At 47.7% G+C, this 22689-nt stretch overlaps 1 protein-coding gene across 2 annotated transcripts in view; it reads left to right on the top strand.

Moving 5' to 3' along the window:
- Positions 1-1570: 1570 nt before the first annotated feature.
- Positions 1571-22689, top strand: part of LOC119776311 (leucine-rich repeat-containing protein 24-like) — a 32139-nt gene continuing 11020 nt past the window's right edge. The window contains exons 1-6 of one of the 2 annotated variants that reach the window (XM_038274633.1): positions 1571-1877; positions 8786-8959; positions 9039-9125; positions 10570-10761; positions 11451-11619; positions 12311-12573. In XM_038274633.1, coding sequence (XP_038130561.1) covers positions 8798-8959; positions 9039-9125; positions 10570-10761; positions 11451-11619; positions 12311-12573 — 873 coding nt within the window. In that variant the 5' untranslated portion in view covers positions 1571-1877; positions 8786-8797. The remainder of the gene's footprint in view (positions 1878-8785; positions 8960-9038; positions 9126-10569; positions 10762-11450; positions 11620-12310; positions 12574-22689) is intronic. The other variant, XM_038274632.1, reaches the window with a different exon arrangement.

The following is a 22689-nucleotide window of genomic DNA, read 5'->3' on the forward strand; positions in this document are numbered from 1 at the left end:
GTGGGTTTCCTGTAGTGAAGCTATATCACAAGCAAGAGTTTTCAGGTTTGTCAGAATTTTATATCTTTTAGTTTTATTTGATTCACCTTTAACATTCCAGGAAATCATATTCATGTTTTACTCATGGACCAATAAAAAAAAACTGATAATAGTTCAACAAACTCTGGTGAAGGAGACACACACACGCTCTTACAAACACACACAAAGAAAATGCCAAAAGGCAACGAAACAAAAACAGAAAAGTGGGAAAAACCCCAAAGTATTAGTCTGTGGAAAAAAACAAAGTGCAGAAGTCATCTTGCCGCTTTCAGCCCTAAATTCAGGACTTTTTTTTCTTTCTTCCTGTTCAAAGGGAGTTTTTCCTCTCCACTGTCGCTACAAGCATGCTTAGTGTGAGGGATTGCTGAAGAGTCAATGAGTCGATGCAATCAGCTGGTTTTCCTTAGATAGAAAACTTTGAATCAATCTGACTGGATGATCTGGTGAACTGGAAAGTGACCTGAGATGACATGATGTGAATTGGAGCTATAGAAATAAACTGAATAGAATTGAAGGTGAGACTTTCCTTAATTTCAGGATCTGGCTGCAGGATGAGGTCCTGCTGACTGTCTGGTGGATAGACAGATATAAAATAACTTTACTAAAAGTATGATGCAGTGAAATTATTGATAAAAGGAATTTTGTGGTCAAACTTACTGAGTGTAACTAGTGACTCCTAGTGACTAGTGACTATTCTCCTAGTGACTATCCTCCTAGTGACTAGTGACTATCCTCCTAGTGACTAGTGACTATCCTCCTAGTGACTAGTGACTATTCTCCTAGTGACTATCCTCCTAGTGACTAGTGACTATTCTCCTAGTGACTATCCTCCTAGTGACTAGTGACTATTCTCCTAGTGACTATCCTCCTAGTGACTAGTGACTATTCTCCTAGTGACTATCCTCCTAGTGACTAGTGACTATCCTCCTAGTGACTAGTGACTATCCTCCTAGTGACTAGTGACTATTCTCCTAGTGACTATCCTCCTAGTGACTAGTGACTATTCTCCTAGTGACTATCCTCCTAGTGACTAGTGACTATTCTCCTAGTGACTATCCTCCTAGTGACTAGTGACTATTCTCCTAGTGACTATCCTCCTAGTGACTAGTGACTATCCTCCTAGTGACTAGTGACTAGACTATGTCATAATCTGGGCTGGATGATCCAGGTCTCAGGTCCATAAGAACAGATTTGCTGCAGAAAGATGGAGACCAAAGAAGTTCTGATTCTTTCTGTTCTTCATCAGGAACTATTTGAATTATTAGTTTTTCGCTGTAATCAGACAGACCTGCTGATGAGCTTCATCATCCTCAGCAATCAGCCTTCCTCACCTGGCCTCCAGTGATAAAGACTATAATTAACCAACCAATAACTAACCAATAATTAATCGATTATTATCTCATTTTGTCCCCTGTGTGTAAAACCAGGAACTCTTCTAATTTCAGAGAGAAACCGATGAAAGCCTGAATTTCTAAATCACACAGAATCTTTGATCTTTAAAGAACGCGCGTGCCCCATTGCTTTGCGTAATGTTACGTCACCAGTGAGGGATTAGCTGTTCCTTTAACAAGAAGCAGCAAATTGAAGAAGGTTAGAGTGAATTTCTCTTTGGCTGCAGCCATGATGAGGAGCAGCTCCTGCAGCTCCTGCAGGGGGAGGAGTCAGTCCGGATGCAGGAGGAGAAGCAGCTGATGATGGGATGTAGGAGGTCCACCTGATCCTGCTAACATCAGCCTCCTCCTCCGGCCTCCTCCAGCCTCCTCCGGCCTCCCTGTGGCCGCGCAGCTTCGGCTCGGATCGGAACCAGGCGCACCGTCCTGTCCTGTCGGCCCCACCAGGTAACGGAGCCTCGGCTCCATCGCGCTGTTTTGCTGCCGCCCGGAACCGATCGCTCTGGTTCTGGGGTTCTGCTCGCATATCGGTTCCAATGGAACCCAGTCCCTGATGATGAGGAGCCAGAGGTGTGAGAAGGTCCGGGTCCCGGATCCGGATCCGGATCCGGATCCGGATCTAGATCTAGATCCAGATCCAGCAGAAACAAAGGAAAGGCCCAAACAAACAGCTTGTTTCTGCTGACAGGCAGCAGAGCTATAGCAGCTCTACATGTTTGTTTCTCCCATTAGAGACATTAGCTCCTTTATTATAGATCTATTCCACATAGAGCAAAATATCTCACATTTTATTATTTCATTCCTTAAAGAGGAAGAAAGTCCCAGATGTCTCAGAAAACCAGAATGAAGGGAAAAATGAGCAGAAACTGGAGATGTTGCCCCAATTAACTCCTAATTGATTCCTGGGGCTGTGATTGGCTCTCAGTCAGTAGAAAAAACAAACTGCTGAGTTTCCTCCCTCTGCAGGAGAGGAAGCTGCAGGTCATTGGTTGGATGATTGGTTGGTGGTTGGTTGGTTGTTTGGTTGGTGGTTGGTTGGTTGGTTGGTTGTTTGGTTGGTGGTTGGTTGGTTGGTGGTTGGTTGGTTGGTGGTTGGTGGTTGGTTGGTTGGTGGTTGTTGGTTGGTTGGTTGGTTGGTTGGTGGTTGGTGGTTGGTTGGTGGTTGGTTGGTTGTTTGGTTGGTGGTTGGTTGGTTGGTTGGTTGTTTGGTTGGTGGTTGGTTGGTTGGTGGTTGGTGGTTGGTGGTTGGTTGGTTGGTGGTTGGTGGTTGGTTGGTTGGTGGTTGGTGGTTGGTTGGTGGTTGGTTGGTTGTTTGGTTGGTGGTTGGTTGGTTGGTTGGTTGTTTGGTTGGTGGTTGGTTGGTTGGTGGTTGGTGGTTGTTTGGTTGGTGGTTGGTTGGTTGGTTGTTTGGTTGGTGGTTGGTTGGTTGGTGGTTGGTTGGTTGGTGGTTGGTGGTTGGTTGGTTGGTGGTTGGTGGTTGGTGGTTGGTTGGTTGGTGGTTGGTGGTTGTTTGGTTGGTGGTTGGTGGTTGGTTGGTTGGTGGTTGGTTGGTTGTTTGGTTGGTGGTTGGTTGGTTGTTTGGTTGGTTGGTTGTTTGGTTGGTGGTTGGTTGGTTGGTGGTTGGTGGTTGGTTGGTTGGTGGTTGGTTGGTTGGTGGTTGGTGGTTGGTTGGTTGGTGGTTGGTTGGTTGTTTGGTTGGTGGTTGGTTGGTTGTTTGGTTGGTGGTTGGTTGGTTGGTGGTTGGTGGTTGGTTGGTTGGTGGTTGGTTGTTTGGTTGGTGGTTGGTTGGTTGGTTGGTTGGTTGGTTGTTTGGTTGGTTGGTTGTTTGGTTGGTGGTTGGTTGGTTGGTGGTTGGTTGGTTGTTTGGTTGGTGGTTGGTTGGTTGGTTGGTTGTTTGGTTGGTGGTTGGTTGGTTGTTTGGTTGGTGGTTGGTTGGTTGTTTGGTTGGTTGGTTGGTTGTTTGGTTGGTGGTTGGTTGGTTGGTGGTTGGTTGGTTGTTTGGTTGGTGGTTGGTTGGTTGTTTGGTTGGTGGTTGGTTGGTTGGTTGGTTGGTTGTTTGGTTGGTTGGTTGTTTGGTTGGTGGTTGGTTGGTTGGTGGTTGGTTGGTTGTTTGGTTGGTGGTTGGTTGGTTGTTTGGTTGGTGGTTGGTTGGTTGTTTGGTTGGTTGGTTGTTTGGTTGGTGGTTGGTTGGTTGGTGGTTGGTTGGTTGTTTGGTTGGTGGTTGGTTGGTTGGTGGTTGGTTGGTTGTTTGGTTGGTGGTTGGTTGGTTGTTTGGTTGGTGGTTGGTTGGTTGGTTGGTTGTTTGGTTGGTTGGTTGTTTGGTTGGTGGTTGGTTGGTTGTTTGGTTGGTGGTTGGTTGTTTGGTTGGTGGTTGGTTGGTTGGTGGTTGGTTGGTTGTTTGGTTGGTTGGTGGTTGGTTGGTTGGTTGGTTGTTTGGTTGGTTGTTTGGTTGGTGGTTGGTTGGTGGTTGGTTGGTTGGTTGTTTGGTTGGTTGTTTGGTTGGTGGTTGGTTGGTTGGTTGGTTGGTTGTTTGGTTGGTGGTTGGTTGGTTGTTTGGTTGTTTGGTTGGTGGTTGGTTGGTTGGTTGGTTGGTTGTTTGGTTGGTTGGTTGTTTGGTTGGTGGTTGGTTGGTTGTTTGGTTGGTGGTTGGTTGGTTGTTTGGTTGTTTGGTTGGTGGTTGGTTGGTTGGTTGGTTGGTTGTTTGGTTGGTTGGTTGGTTGTTTGGTTGGTGGTTGGTTGGTTGTTTGGTTGGTGGTTGGTTGGTTGTTTGGTTGTTTGGTTGGTTGGTTGTTTGGTTGGTGGTTGGTTGGTTGGTTGTTTGGTTGGTGGTTGGTTGGTTGGTTGTTTGGTTGGTTGGTTGTTTGGTTGGTGGTTGGTTGGTTGTTTGGTTGGTGGTTGGTTGGTTGTTTGGTTGGTGGTTGGTTGTTTGGTTGGTTGGTTGTTTGGTTGGTGGTTGGTTGGTTGGTTGTTTGGTTGGTGGTTGGTTGGTTGTTTGGTTGGTTGGTTGTTTGGTTGGTGGTTGGTTGGTTGGTTGTTTGGTTGGTGGTTGGTTGGTTGGTGGTTGGTTGGTTGTTTGGTTGGTGGTTGGTTGGTTTGGTTGGTTGGTTGGTTGGTTGGTTGGTGGCAGCTGGGCGGCTGCAGGAGAACATAATGAAAGAAAGACTTCAAAAGCCATCCAAACAAAAATCTGCTGTCAGAGTAATTCTACGTTTACTGTATGATCTGATTGATCTGTTTCTGTAAAGTGCCCAGAGATGATATCAATCAATTATTGATATCAATTAATGCGTTATTAATAGATCTAATTGAATGATAGCAGTATGGAACCATGCAAAGTGTTTACTTTTGATCATCTACGGTGTTTGTAATATATTTTGACAGTAAAAAGGACCAAAAACATCCAGTGACTTTCAGCTTAAGTCAGACTCAGGATTCCCAACGAGTGAAGCTTATCTATCTCCTATTGATTAATATAGTTCAATTCAGTTTATTTATATAGCCCCATTTCACAACACGAGTTATAAAAGGGGTCCCTATGTCCTCCAGCAGTCTAAGCCTATAGCAGCAGAACTATAGAGATAGCTCAGGATAACCTGAGCCACTCTAACTAGAAGCTTTATCAAAAAGGAAAGTTTTAAGCCTAGCCTTAAAAGTAGACAGGGTGTCTGCCTCATGGACTAAAACTGGTAGTTGGTTCCACAGGAGAGGAGCCTGATAACTAAAAGATCTGCCTCCCATTCTACTTTTAGAAATTCTAGGAACCACTAGTAAACCTGCAGATTGAGAGCGAAGTGCTCTGTTAGGAACATAAGGAACAATCAGATCTCTGATATCAGATGGAGCTTGGCCATTTAAGGCTTTATATGTGAGAAGGAGGATTTTAAATTCTATTCTGGATTTAACAGGAAGCCAATGAAGAGAAGCCAGGATAGGCGAGATATGATCTCTCTTTTTCATTTTCATCAGAACTCTGGCTGCAGCATTTTGGATCAGCTGAAGGCTTTTAACTACAGTTTGTGGACTTCCTGATAGTAAAGAATTACAATAGTCCAGCCTTGAAGTAACAAATGCATGGACTAGTTTCTCAGCATCACCCCTGGACAGGATATTTCTAATTTTTGCAATGTTCCTCAGATGAAAGAAGGAAATTCTAGAAACCTCTTTGATCTGGGATTTAAATGACAGGTCCTGATCAAAAACAACACCAAGATTTTTTACTTTATTATCTGAAATCAGTTTAATCCCATCCAAATGAAGTGACTGGCTAATCAGCTTCTTTTTCAGAGACTCTGGTCCAAAGACTATAACTTCTGTTTTGTCTGCATTCAGAAGCAGAAAGTTAAGAGTCATCCAGGTTTTTCTGTCTTCAGACATGCCTGTAATCTATGTAATGGGTTAGCTTCATCTGGATTTATAGACAGATATAGCTGGGTATCATCAGCATAACAGTGGAAATTAATCCCATGCTGTCTAATAACTCTACCAATTGGGAGCATGTATAAAGTAAAGAGAATTGGTCCTAGCACTGATCCAGTCTGCTCCTCCTCCTCCTCACCCAGAAATTCTGGGTCTCTGAAAATTTAAATAACTAGAAGGAGTTGCCTCATTTATGCTCAAATAATCATAATAAAGTTTCTGTAAATAAACCACATTTAATGATTTTAACTTTTTCCCCAACTGGAGTTTTGTTTTAATTAGATTATCATGATTTACTCCGTTGGGAATGTTTTCTAATTGATTAGATCTTGGTCGTGGGGAAGACGCTGTCTGGATGGAGTAATGAGTGGGTAACAGCAGAGAAGCTGCAGTGATGTCTGTTAAGGCTAATTTAGGCTTCTGATGCATAGCCTCTGCAACCGTCCAATCTGTCTCTGTGTGCGACCACGCCCCCTGCACAGAGGTTCTGCACCCGTCGTCACACACCTCAAAAAAATCCTGACTACACGTCAGACGGTCGCAAACTCGCACAGACCTCAAGCGGAAGGCGTAGACATAAAGCAGCTGTAATTGGTGTTTGCTATATCTTTCCGGCTGTCTGTGTGGCATCCTTCTCGACTTGGTGCCATTTTTAAAAACCGAGGAGTAATAACAACAATGGACAACTACGATGAAAGGTTGATCGAGGAGGTTCAGAGGTACAACCAGTTGTACGATCTCTCAGATATGTTGTTATGGAGAATAAACACTCCTGCCGGCACCGCCGAAGAGGTTCTTGTGACCATTTGCTGAAGCTCCCCCTAGTGCTTTGGCAGGAAACTGCTGTGCGTCCCTAGAAATTCCAGACTGACCTTGCAGAAGCATACCAGCAAAACTGGTTCGCGACCAGACGCAAGCGACATTTGATTGGTGTGGTTGCAGAAGTCTAATCCGCCCTTTAAACTAGGACTCTGCTTCCTGGTCTGCACCCTGGGGGGTCAGGGTTTTGGAGGACTAATAAATGTGTCCAGATTCCTAGAAAGAAGAGCTGCACCATCCAAAGTGGGATGGATGCCGTCTCTCCGAATCAGACCAGGCTTTCCCCAAAAGGATTGCCAATTATTAATGTAGCCCACGTTGTTTTCAGGACACCACCTAGACAACCAGCGGTTGAATGACGACATGCGGCTAAACATGTCATCACTGGTCAGATCAGGGAGGGGACCAGAGAAAATTACCGAGTCCCACATTTTTTTGGCAAACTTACACACCGAAGCAACACTAATTTTAGTGACCTCCGATCGGCGTAACCGGGTGTCATTACCACCAGCGTGAATAACAATCTTACTGTATTTAACCTTATCCTTAGCCAGTAGTTTCAGGTAGGATTTGATGTCGCCCGTTCTGGCCCCCGGCAAACATGTGACTATGGTCCCTGGTGTCTCTAATGCCACGTTTCTGACTATGGAGCTGCCAATCACCAGAGTGGGCTTCTCAGTGGGTGTGTCACTGAGTGGGGAAAACCGGTTAGAAACGTGAACGGGTTGGTGGTGACCAGTGGGCAGAGATCCACGACTACGCCACGACAGTGGCGTTGGATGGAGGAGTTTGCCCTGTAATCGAAGGGTTGACGGTTCAAGCCCCGACTCCGACTTTCATTGTCGTTGTGTCCTTGGGCAAGACACTTCACCTGCATTGTCTACTGATGGTGGTCAGAGGGCCCGGTGGCGCCAGTGTACGGCAGCCTCGCTTCTGTCAGTGAGCCCCAGGGCAGCTGTGGCTACAATGTAGCTTGCCACCATCAGTGTGTGAGTGTGTGCGTGAATGGGTGAATGAATGTAGTGTAAAGCGCTTTGGTCAAGTCTCCTAACTTGAATAAAGGTGCTATATAAGTACATGCCATTTACCATTTACCATTTACGCTTTCTGCGTACAGTTACCCAATCGCCTGGCTGCTCAGGCACTGCTGGAGGACCCCTGATAAACCCTGAGAAAGTTCAACTAAAGTTTTTCTAAGTAAAGGAGGCTGCGGCCTTCCCTCCTCGCTGACGCAGTTTGCCTGCTCTCTGATAGCAGTAATGGAGGATCCTCCTTCAGCCGCTTTCAATGACCTCATTGGTCAGACATTAGAAGACCATAGACTTAGATCTGATGAGTGATTATCAGGGTTCTGATAATCACTCATGATCCAATGGTGAAACCGTGGCTCTCAGCACTGTTAAAGCGGGCTGCCTGATAGAAGCTTTCTGTGGGAGTTCAAACTTTTCTAACATTCCACCAAAGGCACGGCGATGATGAAGTGATGAAGGTTAGTCTGATGCTGTCATGACTCAGAACAGAGGACCCGCTGTTCAAGACAGACAGTGGGATCATTCAAAAGCGTTTATTTAAAATCCGAATGATTGGAGTAGCAGCGGCTAGGCGTCTATCACAGGAAACTGTAAAAGGAAACACAGGTTAGTGACCACCATAATCTGATGGAGGATGATAATGAACCCGTGAGTCACTACCCTGGTTTAAAACCTCAGTCCAACAAACAGGAGTCAGAAGCCAGGTCTGGCAAACAGATCAGAAGAGGAAAGCTCAGAGGTGCAGGAGCCTGAAGATAATTCAGATGGGAACAGGCAGGCTCAGTGGTTGAGAGGCAGAACAGGTCAGGATCAGGAAATCAGAAACACTAGGATGCGCTAAAAACCCTCTCACCACTGGCAGGACAGAAGCGAGAAAAATTGTCCCTGATAACTGGATGCAGGCACCTTAAATAGAGGCATGAGGAGGTGGATCAGATGAGCAGTGATTAGATACAAGGCGGAGTTAGACAGGTGAATGGGGTTAGTAATTAAGCCAGTCATCGGCGCCTAGATAGATTCTTGCTGATGTAAATATTGAGAGACGTTTTCTGAGGACATCTGGCTGATGAAGCTCCTCCTTCTCCTCAGTCTCTTGATGTCATGGCCGTGGGGTGTTTGCTCGTCCTGGCCCTGCTGCTCCTGCCCCCCCCATCTGCTCTGTCTCCTCCCTGTCCCGCCGGCTGCCGTTGCTACAGCCTTGCCGTGGAGTGCGGCTCCACCGACCTGAGGAACATCCCCAGACTCATCCCTCCATCCACCCAGGTAGCCTCCCTCCATGCCTGTTTCCTCTGAGTTGCAAACATTGTCCGGTTTTATGGACTGTTTCTCTTTCCGCACACAGACCATCTTCCTCCAGGACAACGTGATCAGTCAGATTCATCGAGTGGACCTCAGCCTGCTGAAGCAGCTCCAGTATCTCTACCTGCAGGTAACTGGTTCCTACATTCAGGTTCATCTCTGATTATCCGCCAAACATCTCCTCCTGCTGCTGTTTTCACTAATTGTTTCCACTAGTGATAGCAGTTGGTGCACCATCATACCTGCCTGTTATTTTTCTCAGCATTGGGGGGAGCCATGAGGAGTGGTGGCCTAGTGGTTAGGGCATAGAGCTTGGAATCCTATGGTTCTGAGTTCGAGCCCCACTCTGGGTCCCTGAGGAAGACCGTTAACCCCACACTGCTCCCCGGGTGCCGCACAATGGCAGCCCACTGCTCCCTAACCATCCCCAAAGGGGGGGGGTTAAACCAGAGTGAATATCTATCTCAAAGTTTGCTCCATACCTCATGACACCTCATCTCAGCCTCATTTTACTTTCTATTTTGTCTCAAATGTTTCTGCAAAAATAAAATGTTAACATCACAGCGAGCTTTGAAGGAGAAACCCTTTATTCCATCATGGTGGCCACGTCAGCCTGAAGCAGACGCCACCTCTGAACACCATCACTTCTTCTCACATTCAGTTCAAGTCACAGCATTGAAACCCAGAGTGGGGATTAGAACCCACAACCCCCTGGTTAGGAGGCAGACTCCTACATCTGGTGCCAAAAATGGGTTCAAAAACAGTCAGGTAAGCTAGAGAACTCTCACCAAAGGCTCGAATAATCTGGCCCTGATGGCTGGTTGAAGGCTGGTTAAATAGAGACAGCAGTGGTTGGATCAGATGAACAGCTAGACAGTTGAATGAAATGAGTAATCAGACCAATCATCAGCGCAGAGATGGTGACATCTTCTTTCACTGGAACCCCATCTAAGGTTCTTTATTGGCAGACGAGCTCCGAGCCGGCTCCCATGTCAGAGGATGAAGAGAGCACATCCAGTTAGTCACAGTCAGAGAAACAGGACTACACTGGAAAACAGGCCAAGCTCCAACATCTAGAAACAAAGGTGTTGATGGCAGCAGCACAGCTGATATTTCTCTCCAGGATGGAGTCACAGCCAAACAGGAACAGACCAGATGAAGCTACTATGAGAAAAAGCAGAGAGAGCAGAACGTTAGAGATTGAACTAACAGATTCTGCAGAGTGGGAGAATAGGACTGTTTTCAGTCCATATTAACCCTAAACCGTAACGTCCAGAATATTTTGTACATCCAGTGAAGCTATCGCCTCAGATTATATCTCTTTAGTCTTAATAATGGAACGACTCCTTGTTTCATCGTTGGCTTTAAAGGATCATTTTAAATATTTTAAGGCTTTGAATAATAAATCTTTGAAATCTTCCCAGAAAAACGTCAAACCATTGGATAGAAACTCATCTTCCAGTTTATGGACCAACGGGTGGAGTCAGAAGCAACCAACCCGGTCACCCGCTGGTCCTTTCCCTCCATTTTTTTAACCCCTTCCTCCCTGACTGTCTGCTCTGCTTCTCTTCCAGAATAACAGCATCTCCGGCGTGGAACCCGGGTCCTTCCAGAACCAGAACCAGCTGCTGGAGCTGGCTCTGAATGGGAACCGGATCCACCTGCTGACACCCAGCATGCTCCAGGGTCTGGACCAGCTGCGCATACTCTACCTGGCAGGAAATGACATCACACGCCTGCTGGACTTCACCTTCCAGCGGTTACAAGTAAAGTCCATCAGAACAGGCTTCACTCAGAGCGCTTCGCCGCTGCCGCCGGTTGCTTTATAATCTCATTGTTTATCAGACCCTGAAGGAACAGATTGCAGCAGGAAACCGTCTCCTCCAGGGAGCAGGCAGCGTGTTTTAGTCCCTTTCATTTTGTCTGTGATTCATTCCTCCTGCCGCACAGAGTAGAAAAAGCCTAGATCTTGGCTGGATTGCAGGAGCTTTAGCTTTAGCCGGCCTGCAGCACATCCAGCGGAGCCCAGGTACCAAACTGCAGACGTCTGCAGACCACCTACCAGCTCAGCTTCCAGCAGTTCTGGCTTCATAGTGAGGAAGCTCCGCCCGTAGAACCCGTAAAACCTGCACCATTGGGCTGCCCCCCCCACCTGTCCTGCACTCTGAAAGCGTATCCCTGCCTTTGTTCCATCTCAGCCGATTACTCTCATGCACTTTATTTAGTGGTGAGCCGGTCTTCCCTCGCACGTCTCCTGTTGGTGCCAAATGCAGCTGCAGGCCTTTTAACTGGAGATCACCAGGTGGAGCAGATGACTCCCATCCTGGCTGCCCTCCATTGGCTGCCTGCTCATTTTAGACTTCATTTGAAGATTCTTTTAGGTGTTTTTAAAAGGCTTTTGACTCCTGATATGTAGACCTCGTCTTGCTCATACTCAGTCTGCTTTGGTCTGCAGCGTCTGCAGGAGCTCCACCTGCAGCACAACAGCATAGAAGTGGTATCAGACCAGGCTCTGGTCGGACTGACCTCTCTGGCTCTGCTTGACCTGAGCAGCAATAATCTCCACACCATCGGTCCCACATCTCTGCAGCCGCTGGTCAGCCTGCAGGTGCTGCGCATCACAGGTGAGATTCCACCTCATCGCTCACAGAGGAAGGTTCACCCATAGGTGGTCTTTTCCCAGACCTTCCTCTGAGCTCAGGGTGGTGTTACTGTCTCTGTCTGAAACCAGTCTGGGTTCCTGGTCCTACTGGTGAATCCACTGGGTCGTCCTTACACCATCATCCAGAACAACATGCAGGATGTTGGTGTGAGAACAGCTCAGATGTTCGTAGCTAACGGATCCAAACAGGTTCCTGTTGAACCATAGAGCTTCTGTCTAAAAGCTTCTGTGTTTCCAGGAAAACTGGCTGTAGCCGGTTTACTGACTGAAACCATTTAAATCTAGTGAAAAAGTCTGTTTAGCTGATCGGTCGTTAGAAGGAACCGTCGTCCTCCTGCTGCTTCCTGTTATGCCTCTAATATCTGAACCTGCTTAAAGAATAAAAGTTTCCGTCCTATTTTTCCGAAACGTTGAAACTCTGGGAAACAGTCTCTCACTTTTCATCCCAAAATGTTTCTTTTATTATCTGCTGTGTTTCATTAAGCTCATTTATTCCAGGAACTCGTTTTTTTTACCCAGTTTAATTAGCAGCAGTTTCAGCTGCTTTCATTGTTAGGATCAGGAGTTTTTCCGGGTCATTCCATCTCTTCCTGACATCAGATGTGTTTTGGTTTAACATCAGTCTGCCGTTAATCGTATTTCCTGTCCTGCAGATAACCCCTGGCGCTGTGACTGCGCGCTCCACTGGCTGAGGAGCTGGATGGACGAGGACGGTCAGCGCCTGCTCAGCTCCGCAGAGCGCCGCCTGCTCTGTCACGAGCCGCCACGTCTTTCCCGACTCAGCCTGGTGGAGGTCCCGCCCAACAGCCTGGTGTGCATCCCTCCTGTAGTTCAGCTGGAACCCAGAAGGTTGGCCGTGCATCTGGGGGAGAGTCTCAGAGTGTCCTGCCACGCCTCCGGCTATCCGCGGCCGCAGGTACGGCTGAAGGTCTGCAGACGTCCTGTTTACGCTTTGATCCGACATTTTAGTGAATAAAAACCTCGATTAGAAGGAAAGACGGCAGAAAATAAAGGAGGTTTTTAACTTCTATGGATGGCGCATCAGGTGGTTCATGTTCACTACTGATGGCGCATCAGGCGGTTCATGTTCACTACTGATGGCGCATCAGGTGGTAAATGTTCACCATTGCTGTCACATCAGCCATTCATGTTCACTACTGATGGTGCATCAGGCGGTTCATGTTCACTACTGATGGCGCATCAGGCCATTCATGTTCACTACTGATGACGCATCAGTCGGTTCATGTTCACTACTGATGGCACATCAGGCGGTTCATGTTCACTAGTGATGTTGCATCAGGGGGTTCATGTTCACTACTAATGGTGCATCAGGGGGTTCATGTTCACTACTGATGGTGCATCAGGCCGTTCATGTTCACTACTGATGGTGCATCAGGCAGTTCATGTTCACTACTGATGACGCATCAGTCTGTTCATGTTCACTACTGATGGTGCATCAAGTGGTTCATGTTCACTACTTATGGTGCATCAGGGGGTTCATGTTCACTACTGATGGTGCATCAGGCCGTTGATGTTAACTACTGATGGTGCATCAGGCGGTTCATGTTCACTACTGATGGCACATCAGGCGGTTCATGTTCACTAGTGATGTTGCGTCAGGCGGTTCATGTTCACTAGTGATGTTGCGTCAGGGGGTTCATGTTCACTACTGATGTTGCATCAGTCGGTTCATCTTCAGTACTGATGGCGCATCAGGCGGTTCATGTTCACTAGTGATGTCGCATCAGGGGGTTCATGTTCACTACTGATGGTGCATCAGGCGGTTCATGTTCACTAGTGATGTCGCATCAGGGGGTTCATGTTCACTACTGATGGTGCATCATGCGGTTCATGTTCACTACTGAAGGCGCATCAGGCAGTTCATGTTCACTAGTGATGTCGCATCAGGGGGTTCATGTTCACTACTGATGGTGCATCAGGTGGTTCATATTCACTACTAATGTCGCATCAGCCATTCATGTTCACTATTGAGGTTGCATGACCCATTCATGTTCACTATTGATGTTGCATGACCCATTCATGTTAACTATTGACGTTGCATGAGCCATTCATGTTCACTACTGCTGTCGCATCAGCCATTCATGTTCACTACTGATGGTGCATCAGGGGGTTCATGTTCACTACTGATGGTGCATCAGGCGGTTCATGTTCACTACTGATGGTGCATCAGGCCGTTCATGTTAACTACTGATGGTGCATCAGGCCGTTCATGTTAACTACTGATGGTGCATCAGGCGGTTCATGTTCACTACTGATGGCGCATCAGGCCATTCATGTTCACTACTGATGACGCATCAGTCTGTTCATGTTCACTACTGATGGCACATCAGGCGGTTCATGTTCACTAGTGATGTTGCATGAGGGGGTTCATGTTCACTACTGATGGTGCATCAGGCGGTTCATGTTCACTACTGATGGTGCATCAGGCCGTTCATGTTAACTACTGATGGTGCATCAGGCCGTTCTTGTTCACTACTGATGACGCATCAGTCGGTTCATGTTCACTAGTGATGTCGCATCAGGGGGTTCATGTTCACTAGTGATGTCGCATCAGGGGGTTCATGTTCACTACTGATGGTGCATCAGGCGGTTCATGTTCACTAGTGATGTCGCATCAGGGGGTTCATGTTCACTACTGATGGTGCATCAGGCGGTTCATGTTCACTACTGATGGTGCATCAGGGGGTTCATGTTCACTACTGATGGTGCATCAGGCCGTTCATGTTCACTACTGATGGTGCATCAGGCAGTTCATGTTCACTACTGATGACGCATCAGTCTGTTCATGTTCACTACTGATGGTGCATCAAGTGGTTCATGTTCACTACTGATGGCGCATCAGGCGGTTCATGTTCACTAGTGATGTCGCATCAGGGGGTTCATGTTCACTACTGATGGTGCATCAGGCGGTTCATGTTCACTACTGATGGTGCATCAGGGGGTTCATGTTCACTACTGATGGTGCATCAGGCCGTTCATGTTCACTACTGATGGTGCATCAGGCAGTTCATGTTCACTACTGATGACGCATCAGTCTGTTCATGTTCACTACTGATGGTGCATCAAGTGGTTCATGTTCACTACTGATGGTGCATCAGGGGGTTCATGTTCACTACTGATGGTGCATCAGGTGGTTCATGTTCACTACTGATGGCGCATCAGGCGGTTCATGTTCACTACTGATGGCGCATCAGGTGGTAAATGTTCACCATTGCTGTCACATCAGCCATTCATGTTCACTACTGATGGTGCATCAGGCGGTTCATGTTCACTACTGATGGCGCATCAGGCCATTCATGTTCACTACTGATGACGCATCAGTCGGTTCATGTTCACTACTGATGGCACATCAGGCGGTTCATGTTCACTAGTGATGTTGCATCAGGGGGTTCATGTTCACTACTAATGGTGCATCAGGGGGTTCATGTTCACTACTGATGGTGCATCAGGCCGTTCATGTTCACTACTGATGGTGCATCAGGCAGTTCATGTTCACTACTGATGACGCATCAGTCTGTTCATGTTCACTACTGATGGTGCATCAAGTGGTTCATGTTCACTACTTATGGTGCATCAGGGGGTTCATGTTCACTACTGATGGTGCATCAGGCCGTTGATGTTAACTACTGATGGTGCATCAGGCGGTTCATGTTCACTACTGATGGCACATCAGGCGGTTCATGTTCACTAGTGATGTTGCGTCAGGCGGTTCATGTTCACTAGTGATGTTGCGTCAGGGGGTTCATGTTCACTACTGATGTTGCATCAGTCGGTTCATCTTCAGTACTGATGGCGCATCAGGCGGTTCATGTTCACTAGTGATGTCGCATCAGGGGGTTCATGTTCACTACTGATGGTGCATCAGGCGGTTCATGTTCACTAGTGATGTCGCATCAGGGGGTTCATGTTCACTACTGATGGTGCATCATGCGGTTCATGTTCACTACTGAAGGCGCATCAGGCAGTTCATGTTCACTAGTGATGTCGCATCAGGGGGTTCATGTTCACTACTGATGGTGCATCAGGTGGTTCATATTCACTACTAATGTCGCATCAGCCATTCATGTTCACTATTGAGGTTGCATGACCCATTCATGTTCACTATTGATGTTGCATGACCCATTCATGTTAACTATTGACGTTGCATGAGCCATTCATGTTCACTACTGCTGTCGCATCAGCCATTCATGTTCACTACTGATGGTGCATCAGGGGGTTCATGTTCACTACTGATGGTGCATCAGGCGGTTCATGTTCACTACTGATGGTGCATCAGGCCGTTCATGTTAACTACTGATGGTGCATCAGGCCGTTCATGTTAACTACTGATGGTGCATCAGGCGGTTCATGTTCACTACTGATGGCGCATCAGGCCATTCATGTTCACTACTGATGACGCATCAGTCTGTTCATGTTCACTACTGATGGCACATCAGGCGGTTCATGTTCACTAGTGATGTTGCATGAGGGGGTTCATGTTCACTACTGATGGTGCATCAGGCGGTTCATGTTCACTACTGATGGTGCATCAGGCCGTTCATGTTAACTACTGATGGTGCATCAGGCCGTTCTTGTTCACTACTGATGACGCATCAGTCGGTTCATGTTCACTAGTGATGTCGCATCAGGGGGTTCATGTTCACTAGTGATGTCGCATCAGGGGGTTCATGTTCACTACTGATGGTGCATCAGGCGGTTCATGTTCACTAGTGATGTCGCATCAGGGGGTTCATGTTCACTACTGATGGTGCATCAGGCGGTTCATGTTCACTACTGATGGTGCATCAGGGGGTTCATGTTCACTACTGATGGTGCATCAGGCCGTTCATGTTCACTACTGATGGTGCATCAGGCAGTTCATGTTCACTACTGATGACGCATCAGTCTGTTCATGTTCACTACTGATGGTGCATCAAGTGGTTCATGTTCACTACTGATGGCGCATCAGGCGGTTCATGTTCACTAGTGATGTCGCATCAGGGGGTTCATGTTCACTACTGATGGTGCATCAGGCGGTTCATGTTCACTACTGATGGTGCATCAGGGGGTTCATGTTCACTACTGATGGTGCATCAGGCCGTTCATGTTCACTACTGATGGTGCATCAGGCAGTTCATGTTCACTACTGATGACGCATCAGTCTGTTCATGTTCACTACTGATGGTGCATCAAGTGGTTCATGTTCACTACTGATGGTGCATCAGGGGGTTCATGTTCACTACTGATGGTGCATCAGGCCGTTGATGTTAACTACTGATGGTGCATCAGGCGGTTCATGTTCACTACTGATGGCGCATCAGTCGGTTCATGTTCACTACTGATGGCACATCAGGCGGTTCATGTTCACTAGTGATGTTGCGTCAGGCGGTTCATGTTCACTAGTGATGTTGCGTCAGGGGGTTCATGTTCACTACTGATGTTGCATCAGTCGGTTCATCTTCAGTACTGATGGCGCATCAGGCGGTTCATGTTCACTAGTGATGTCGCATCAGGGGGTTCATGTTCACTACTGATGGTGCATCAGGCGGTTCATGTTCACTAGTGATGTCGCATCAGGGGGTTCATGTTCACTACTGATGGTGCATCATGCGGTTCATGTTCACTACTGAAGGCGCATCAGGCAGTTCATGTTCACTAGTGATGTCGCATCAGGGGGTTCATGTTCACTACTGATGGTGCATCAGGTGGTTCATATTCACTACTAATGTCGCATCAGCCATTCATGTTCACTATTGAGGTTGCATGACCCATTCATGTTCACTATTGATGTTGCATGACCCATTCATGTTAACTATTGACGTTTTATGATCAGCCATTCATGTTCACTACTGATGGTGCATCAGGGGGTTCATGTTCACTACTGATGGTGCATCAGGCGGTTCATGGTCACTACTGATGGTGCATCAGGCGGTTCATGTTCACTACTGATGGTGCATCAGGCCGTTCATGTTAACTACTGATGGTGCATCAGGCCGTTCATGTTAACTACTGATGGTGCATCAGGCGGTTCATGTTCACTACTGATGGCGCATCAGGCCATTCATGTTCACTACTGATGACGCATCAGTCGGTTCATGTTCACTACTGATGGCACATCAGGCGGTTCATGTTCACTAGTGATGTTGCATGAGGGGGTTCATGTTCACTACTGATGGTGCATCAGGCGGTTCATGTTCACTACTGATGGTGCATCAGGCCGTTCATGTTAACTACTGATGGTGCATCAGGCCGTTCATGTTCACTACTGATGACGCATCAGTCGGTTCATGTTCACTAGTGATGTCGCATCAGGGGGTTCATGTTCACTAGTGATGTCGCATCAGGGGGTTCATGTTCACTAGTGATGTTGCATCAGGGGGTTCATGTTCACTAGTGATGTCGCATCAGGGGGTTCATGTTCACTACTGATGGTGCATCATGCGGTTCATGTTCACTACTGAAGGCGCATCAGGCAGTTCATGTTCACTAGTGATGTCGCATCAGGGGGTTCATGTTCACTACTGTTGGTGCATCAGGTGGTTCATATTCACTACTGATGTCGCATCAGCCATTCATGTTCACTATTGATGTTGCATGACCCATTCATGTTAACTATTGACGTTGCATGAGCCATTCATGTTCACTACTGCTGTCGCATCAGCTATTCATGTTCACTACTGATGGTGCATCAGGGGGTTCATGTTCACTACTGATGGCACATCAGGCGGTTCATGTTCACTAGTGATGTTGCATCAGGGGGTTCATGTTCACTACTGATGGTGCATCAGGCGGTTCATGTTCACTACTGATGGTGCATCAGGCCGTTCATGTTAACTACTGATGGTGCATCAGGCGGTTCATGTTCACTACTGATGGCGCATCAGGCCATTCATGTTCACTACTGATGACGCATCAGTCGGTTCATGTTCACTACTGATGGCACATCAGGCGGTTCATGTTCACTAGTGATGTTGCATGAGGGGGTTCATGTTCACTACTGATGGTGCATCAGGGGGTTCATGTTCACTACTGATGGTGCATCAGGCGGTTCATGTTCACTACTGATGGTTCATCAGGCCGTTCATGTTAACTACTGATGGTGCATCAGGCGGTTCATGTTCACTACTGATGACGCATCAGTCTGTTCATGTTCACTAGTGATGTCGCATCAGGGGGTTCATGTTCACTAGTGATGTTGCATCAGGCGGTTCATGTTCACTACTGCTGTCGCATCAGCCATTCATGTTCACTACTGATGGTGCATCAGGCGGTTCATGTTCACTACTGCTATCGCATTAGCCATTCATGTTCACTACTGATGGTGCATCAGGGGGTTCATGTTCACTACTGATGGTGCATCAGGCGGTACATGTTCACTACTGATGTCGCATCAGCCATTCATGTTCACTACTGATGGTGCATCAGGCAGTTCATGTTCACTACTGCTGTCGCATCAGCCATTCATGTTCACTACTGATGGTGCATCAGGGGGTTCATGTTCACTACTGATGGGGCATCAGGCCGTTCATGTTAACTACTGATGGTGCATCAGGGGGTTCATGTTCACTAGTGATGTTGCATCAAGCCATTCATGTTCACTACTGATGACGCATCAGTCGGTTCATGTTCACTACTGATGGCACATCAGGCGGTTCATGTTCACTAGTGATGTTGCATCAGGGGGTTCATGTTCACTACTGATGGTGCATCAGGCGGTTCATGTTCACTACTGATGGTGCATCAGGCCGTTCATGTTAACTACTGATGGTGCATCAAGCCGTTCATGTTAACTACTGATGGTGCATCAGGCGGTTCATGTTCACTACTGATGGCGCATCAGGCCATTCATGTTCACTACTGATGACGCATCAGTCGGTTCATGTTCACTACTGATGGTGCATCAGGGGGTTCATGTTCACTACTGATGGTGCATCAGGCGGTTCATGTTCACTACTGAAGGTGCATCAGGCCGTTCATGTTAACTACTGATGGTGCATCAGGCCGTTCATGTTAACTACTGATGGTGCATCAGGCGGTTCATATTCACTACTGCTGTCGCATCAGCCATTCATGTTCACTACTGATGGTGCATCAGGGGGTTAATGTTCACTAGTGATGTTGCATCAGGCGGTTCATGTTCACTACTGATGGCGCATCAGGCGGTTCATGTTCACTACTGATGTCGCATCAGCCATTCATGTTCACTACTGATGGTGCATCAGGCAGTTCATGTTCACTACTGCTGTCGCATCAGCCATTCATGTTCACTACTGATGGTGCATCAGGCAGTTCATGTTCACTACTGATGATGCATCAGGGGGTTCATGTTCACTAGTGATGTTGCATCAGGGGGTTCATGTTCACTAGTGATGTTGCATCAGGCGGTTCATGTTCACTACTGCTGTCGCATCAGCCATTCATGTTCACTACTGATGGTGCATCAGGCAGTTCATGTTCACTACTGCTGTCGCATCAGCCATTCATGTTCACTACTGATGGCGCATCAGGCGGTTCATGTTCACTACTGATGTCGCATCAGCCATTCATGTTCACTACTGATGGTGCATCAGGCGGTTCATGTTCACTACTTCTGTCGCATCAGCCATTCATGTTCACTACTGATGGTGCATCAGGTGGTTCATGTTCACTACTGATGATGCATCAGTCGGTCCATGTTCACTACTGATGGCACATCAGGCAGTTCATGTTCACTAGTGATGTTGCATCAGGGGGTTCATGTTAACTACTGATGGTGCATCAGGGGGTTCATTTTCACTAGTGATGTTGCATCAGGGGGTTCATTTTCACTAGTGATGTTGCATCAGGCGGTTCATGTTCACTACTGATGGTGCATCAGGGGGTTCATTTTCACTAGTGATGTTGCATCAGGGGGTTCATGTTCACTACTGATGGCGCATCAGATGGTAAATGTTCACTACTGCTGTCGCATCAGCCATTCATGTTCACTACTGATGGCGCATCAGGCGGTTCATGTTTACTACTGATGGTGCATCAAGTGGTTCATGTTCACTACTGATGGTGCATCAGGTGGTTCATGTTCACTACTGATGGCGCATCAGCTTAATCTCCAGGCAAATACTGAACAGTCTTACTGGGTTTGCTGGGTTTGAGTAGAAACGCCAAAGACATTCCTGGATCTAGTTCCTGAAAGACCATGACCACATGGTGTCCACCTGTCCTCATCAGAGCCCAGACCACATGGTGTCCACCTATCCTCATTAGAGCCCAGACCACATGGTGTCCACCTATCCTCATTAGAGCCCAGACCACATGGTGTCCACCTGTCCTCATTAGAGCCCAGACCACATGGTGTCCACCTGTCCTCATTAGAGCCCAGACCACATGGTGTCCACCTATCCTCATTATAGTCCAGACCACATGGTGTCCACCTGTCCTCATTAGAGCCCAGACCACATGGTGTCAACCTGTCCTCATTAGAGCCCAGACCACATGGTGTCCACCTATCCTCATTAGAGCCCAGGCCACATGGTGTCCACCTGTCCTCATTAGAGCCCAGGCCACATGGTGTCCACCTGTCCTCATTAGAGCCCAGACCACATGGTGTCCACCTGTCCTCATTAGAGCCCAGACCACATGGTGTCCACCTATCCTCATTAGAGTCCAGACCACATGGTGTCCACCTGTCCTCATTAGAGCCCAGACCACATGGTGTCAACCTGTCCTCATTAGAGCCCAGACCACATAGTGTCCACCTGTCCTCATTAGAGCCCAGACCACATGGTGTCCCCCTATCCTCATTAGAGCCCAGACCACATGGTGTCAACCTGTCCTCATTAGAGCCCAGACCACTTGGTGTCCACCTGTCCTCATTAGAGCCCAGACCACATGGTATCCACCTGTCCTCATTAGAGCCCAGACCACATGGTGTCCACCTGTCCTCCTCATTAGAGCCCAGACCACATGGTGTCCACCTGTCCTCATTAGAGCCCAGGCCACATGGTGTCCACCTGTCCTCATTAGAGCCCAGACCACATGGTGTCCACCTGTCCTCATTAGAGCCCAGACCACATGGTGTCCACCTATCCTCATTAGAGTCCAGACCACATGGTGTCCACCTGTCCTCATTAGAGCCCAGACCACATGGTGTCAACCTGTCCTCATTAGAGCCCAGACCACATAGTGTCCACCTGTCCTCATTAGAGCCCAGACCACATGGTGTCCCCCTATCCTCATTAGAGCCCAGACCACATGGTGTCAACCTGTCCTCATTAGAGCCCAGACCACTTGGTATCCACCTGTCCTCATTAGAGCCCAGACCACATGGTATCCACCTGTCCTCATTAGAGCCCAGACCACATGGTGTCCACCTGTCCTCATTAGAGCCCAGACCACATGGTGTCCACCTGTCCTCATTAGAGCCCAGACCACATGGTGTCAACCTGTCCTCATTAGAGTCCAGACCACATGGTGTCCACCTGTCCTCATTAGAGCCCAGACCACATGGTGTCCACCTGTCCTCATTAGAGCCCAGACCACATGGTGTCTACCTATCATCATTAGAGTCCAGACCACATGGTGTCCACCTGTCCTCATTAGAGCCCAGACCACATGGTGTCAACCTGTCCTCATTAGAGCCCAGACCACATGGTGTCCACCTGTCCTCATTAGAGCCCAGACCACATGGTGTCCACCTATCCTCATTAGAGCCCAGACCACATGGTGTCAACCTGTCCTCATTAGAGCCCAGACCACTTGGTGTCCACCTGTCCTCATTAGAGCCCAGACCACATGGTATCCACCTGTCCTCATTAGAGCCCAGACCACATGGTGTCCACCTGTCCTCCTCATTAGAGCCCAGACCACATGGTGTCCACCTGTCCTCATTAGAGCCCAGACCACATGGTGTCCACCTGTCCTCATTAGAGCCCAGACCACATGGTGTCCACCTGTCCTCATTAGAGTCCAGACCACATGGTGTCCACCTATCCTCATTAGAGCCCAGACCACATGGTGTCCACCTGTCCTCATTAGAGCCCAGACCACATGGTGT

This window comes from Cyprinodon tularosa, unplaced genomic scaffold (genome assembly GCF_016077235.1).
Source record: "Cyprinodon tularosa strain WSP-4 unplaced genomic scaffold, ASM1607723v1 ctg922, whole genome shotgun sequence".
In the NCBI taxonomy this organism is placed as follows: Eukaryota; Metazoa; Chordata; class Actinopteri; order Cyprinodontiformes; family Cyprinodontidae; genus Cyprinodon; species Cyprinodon tularosa.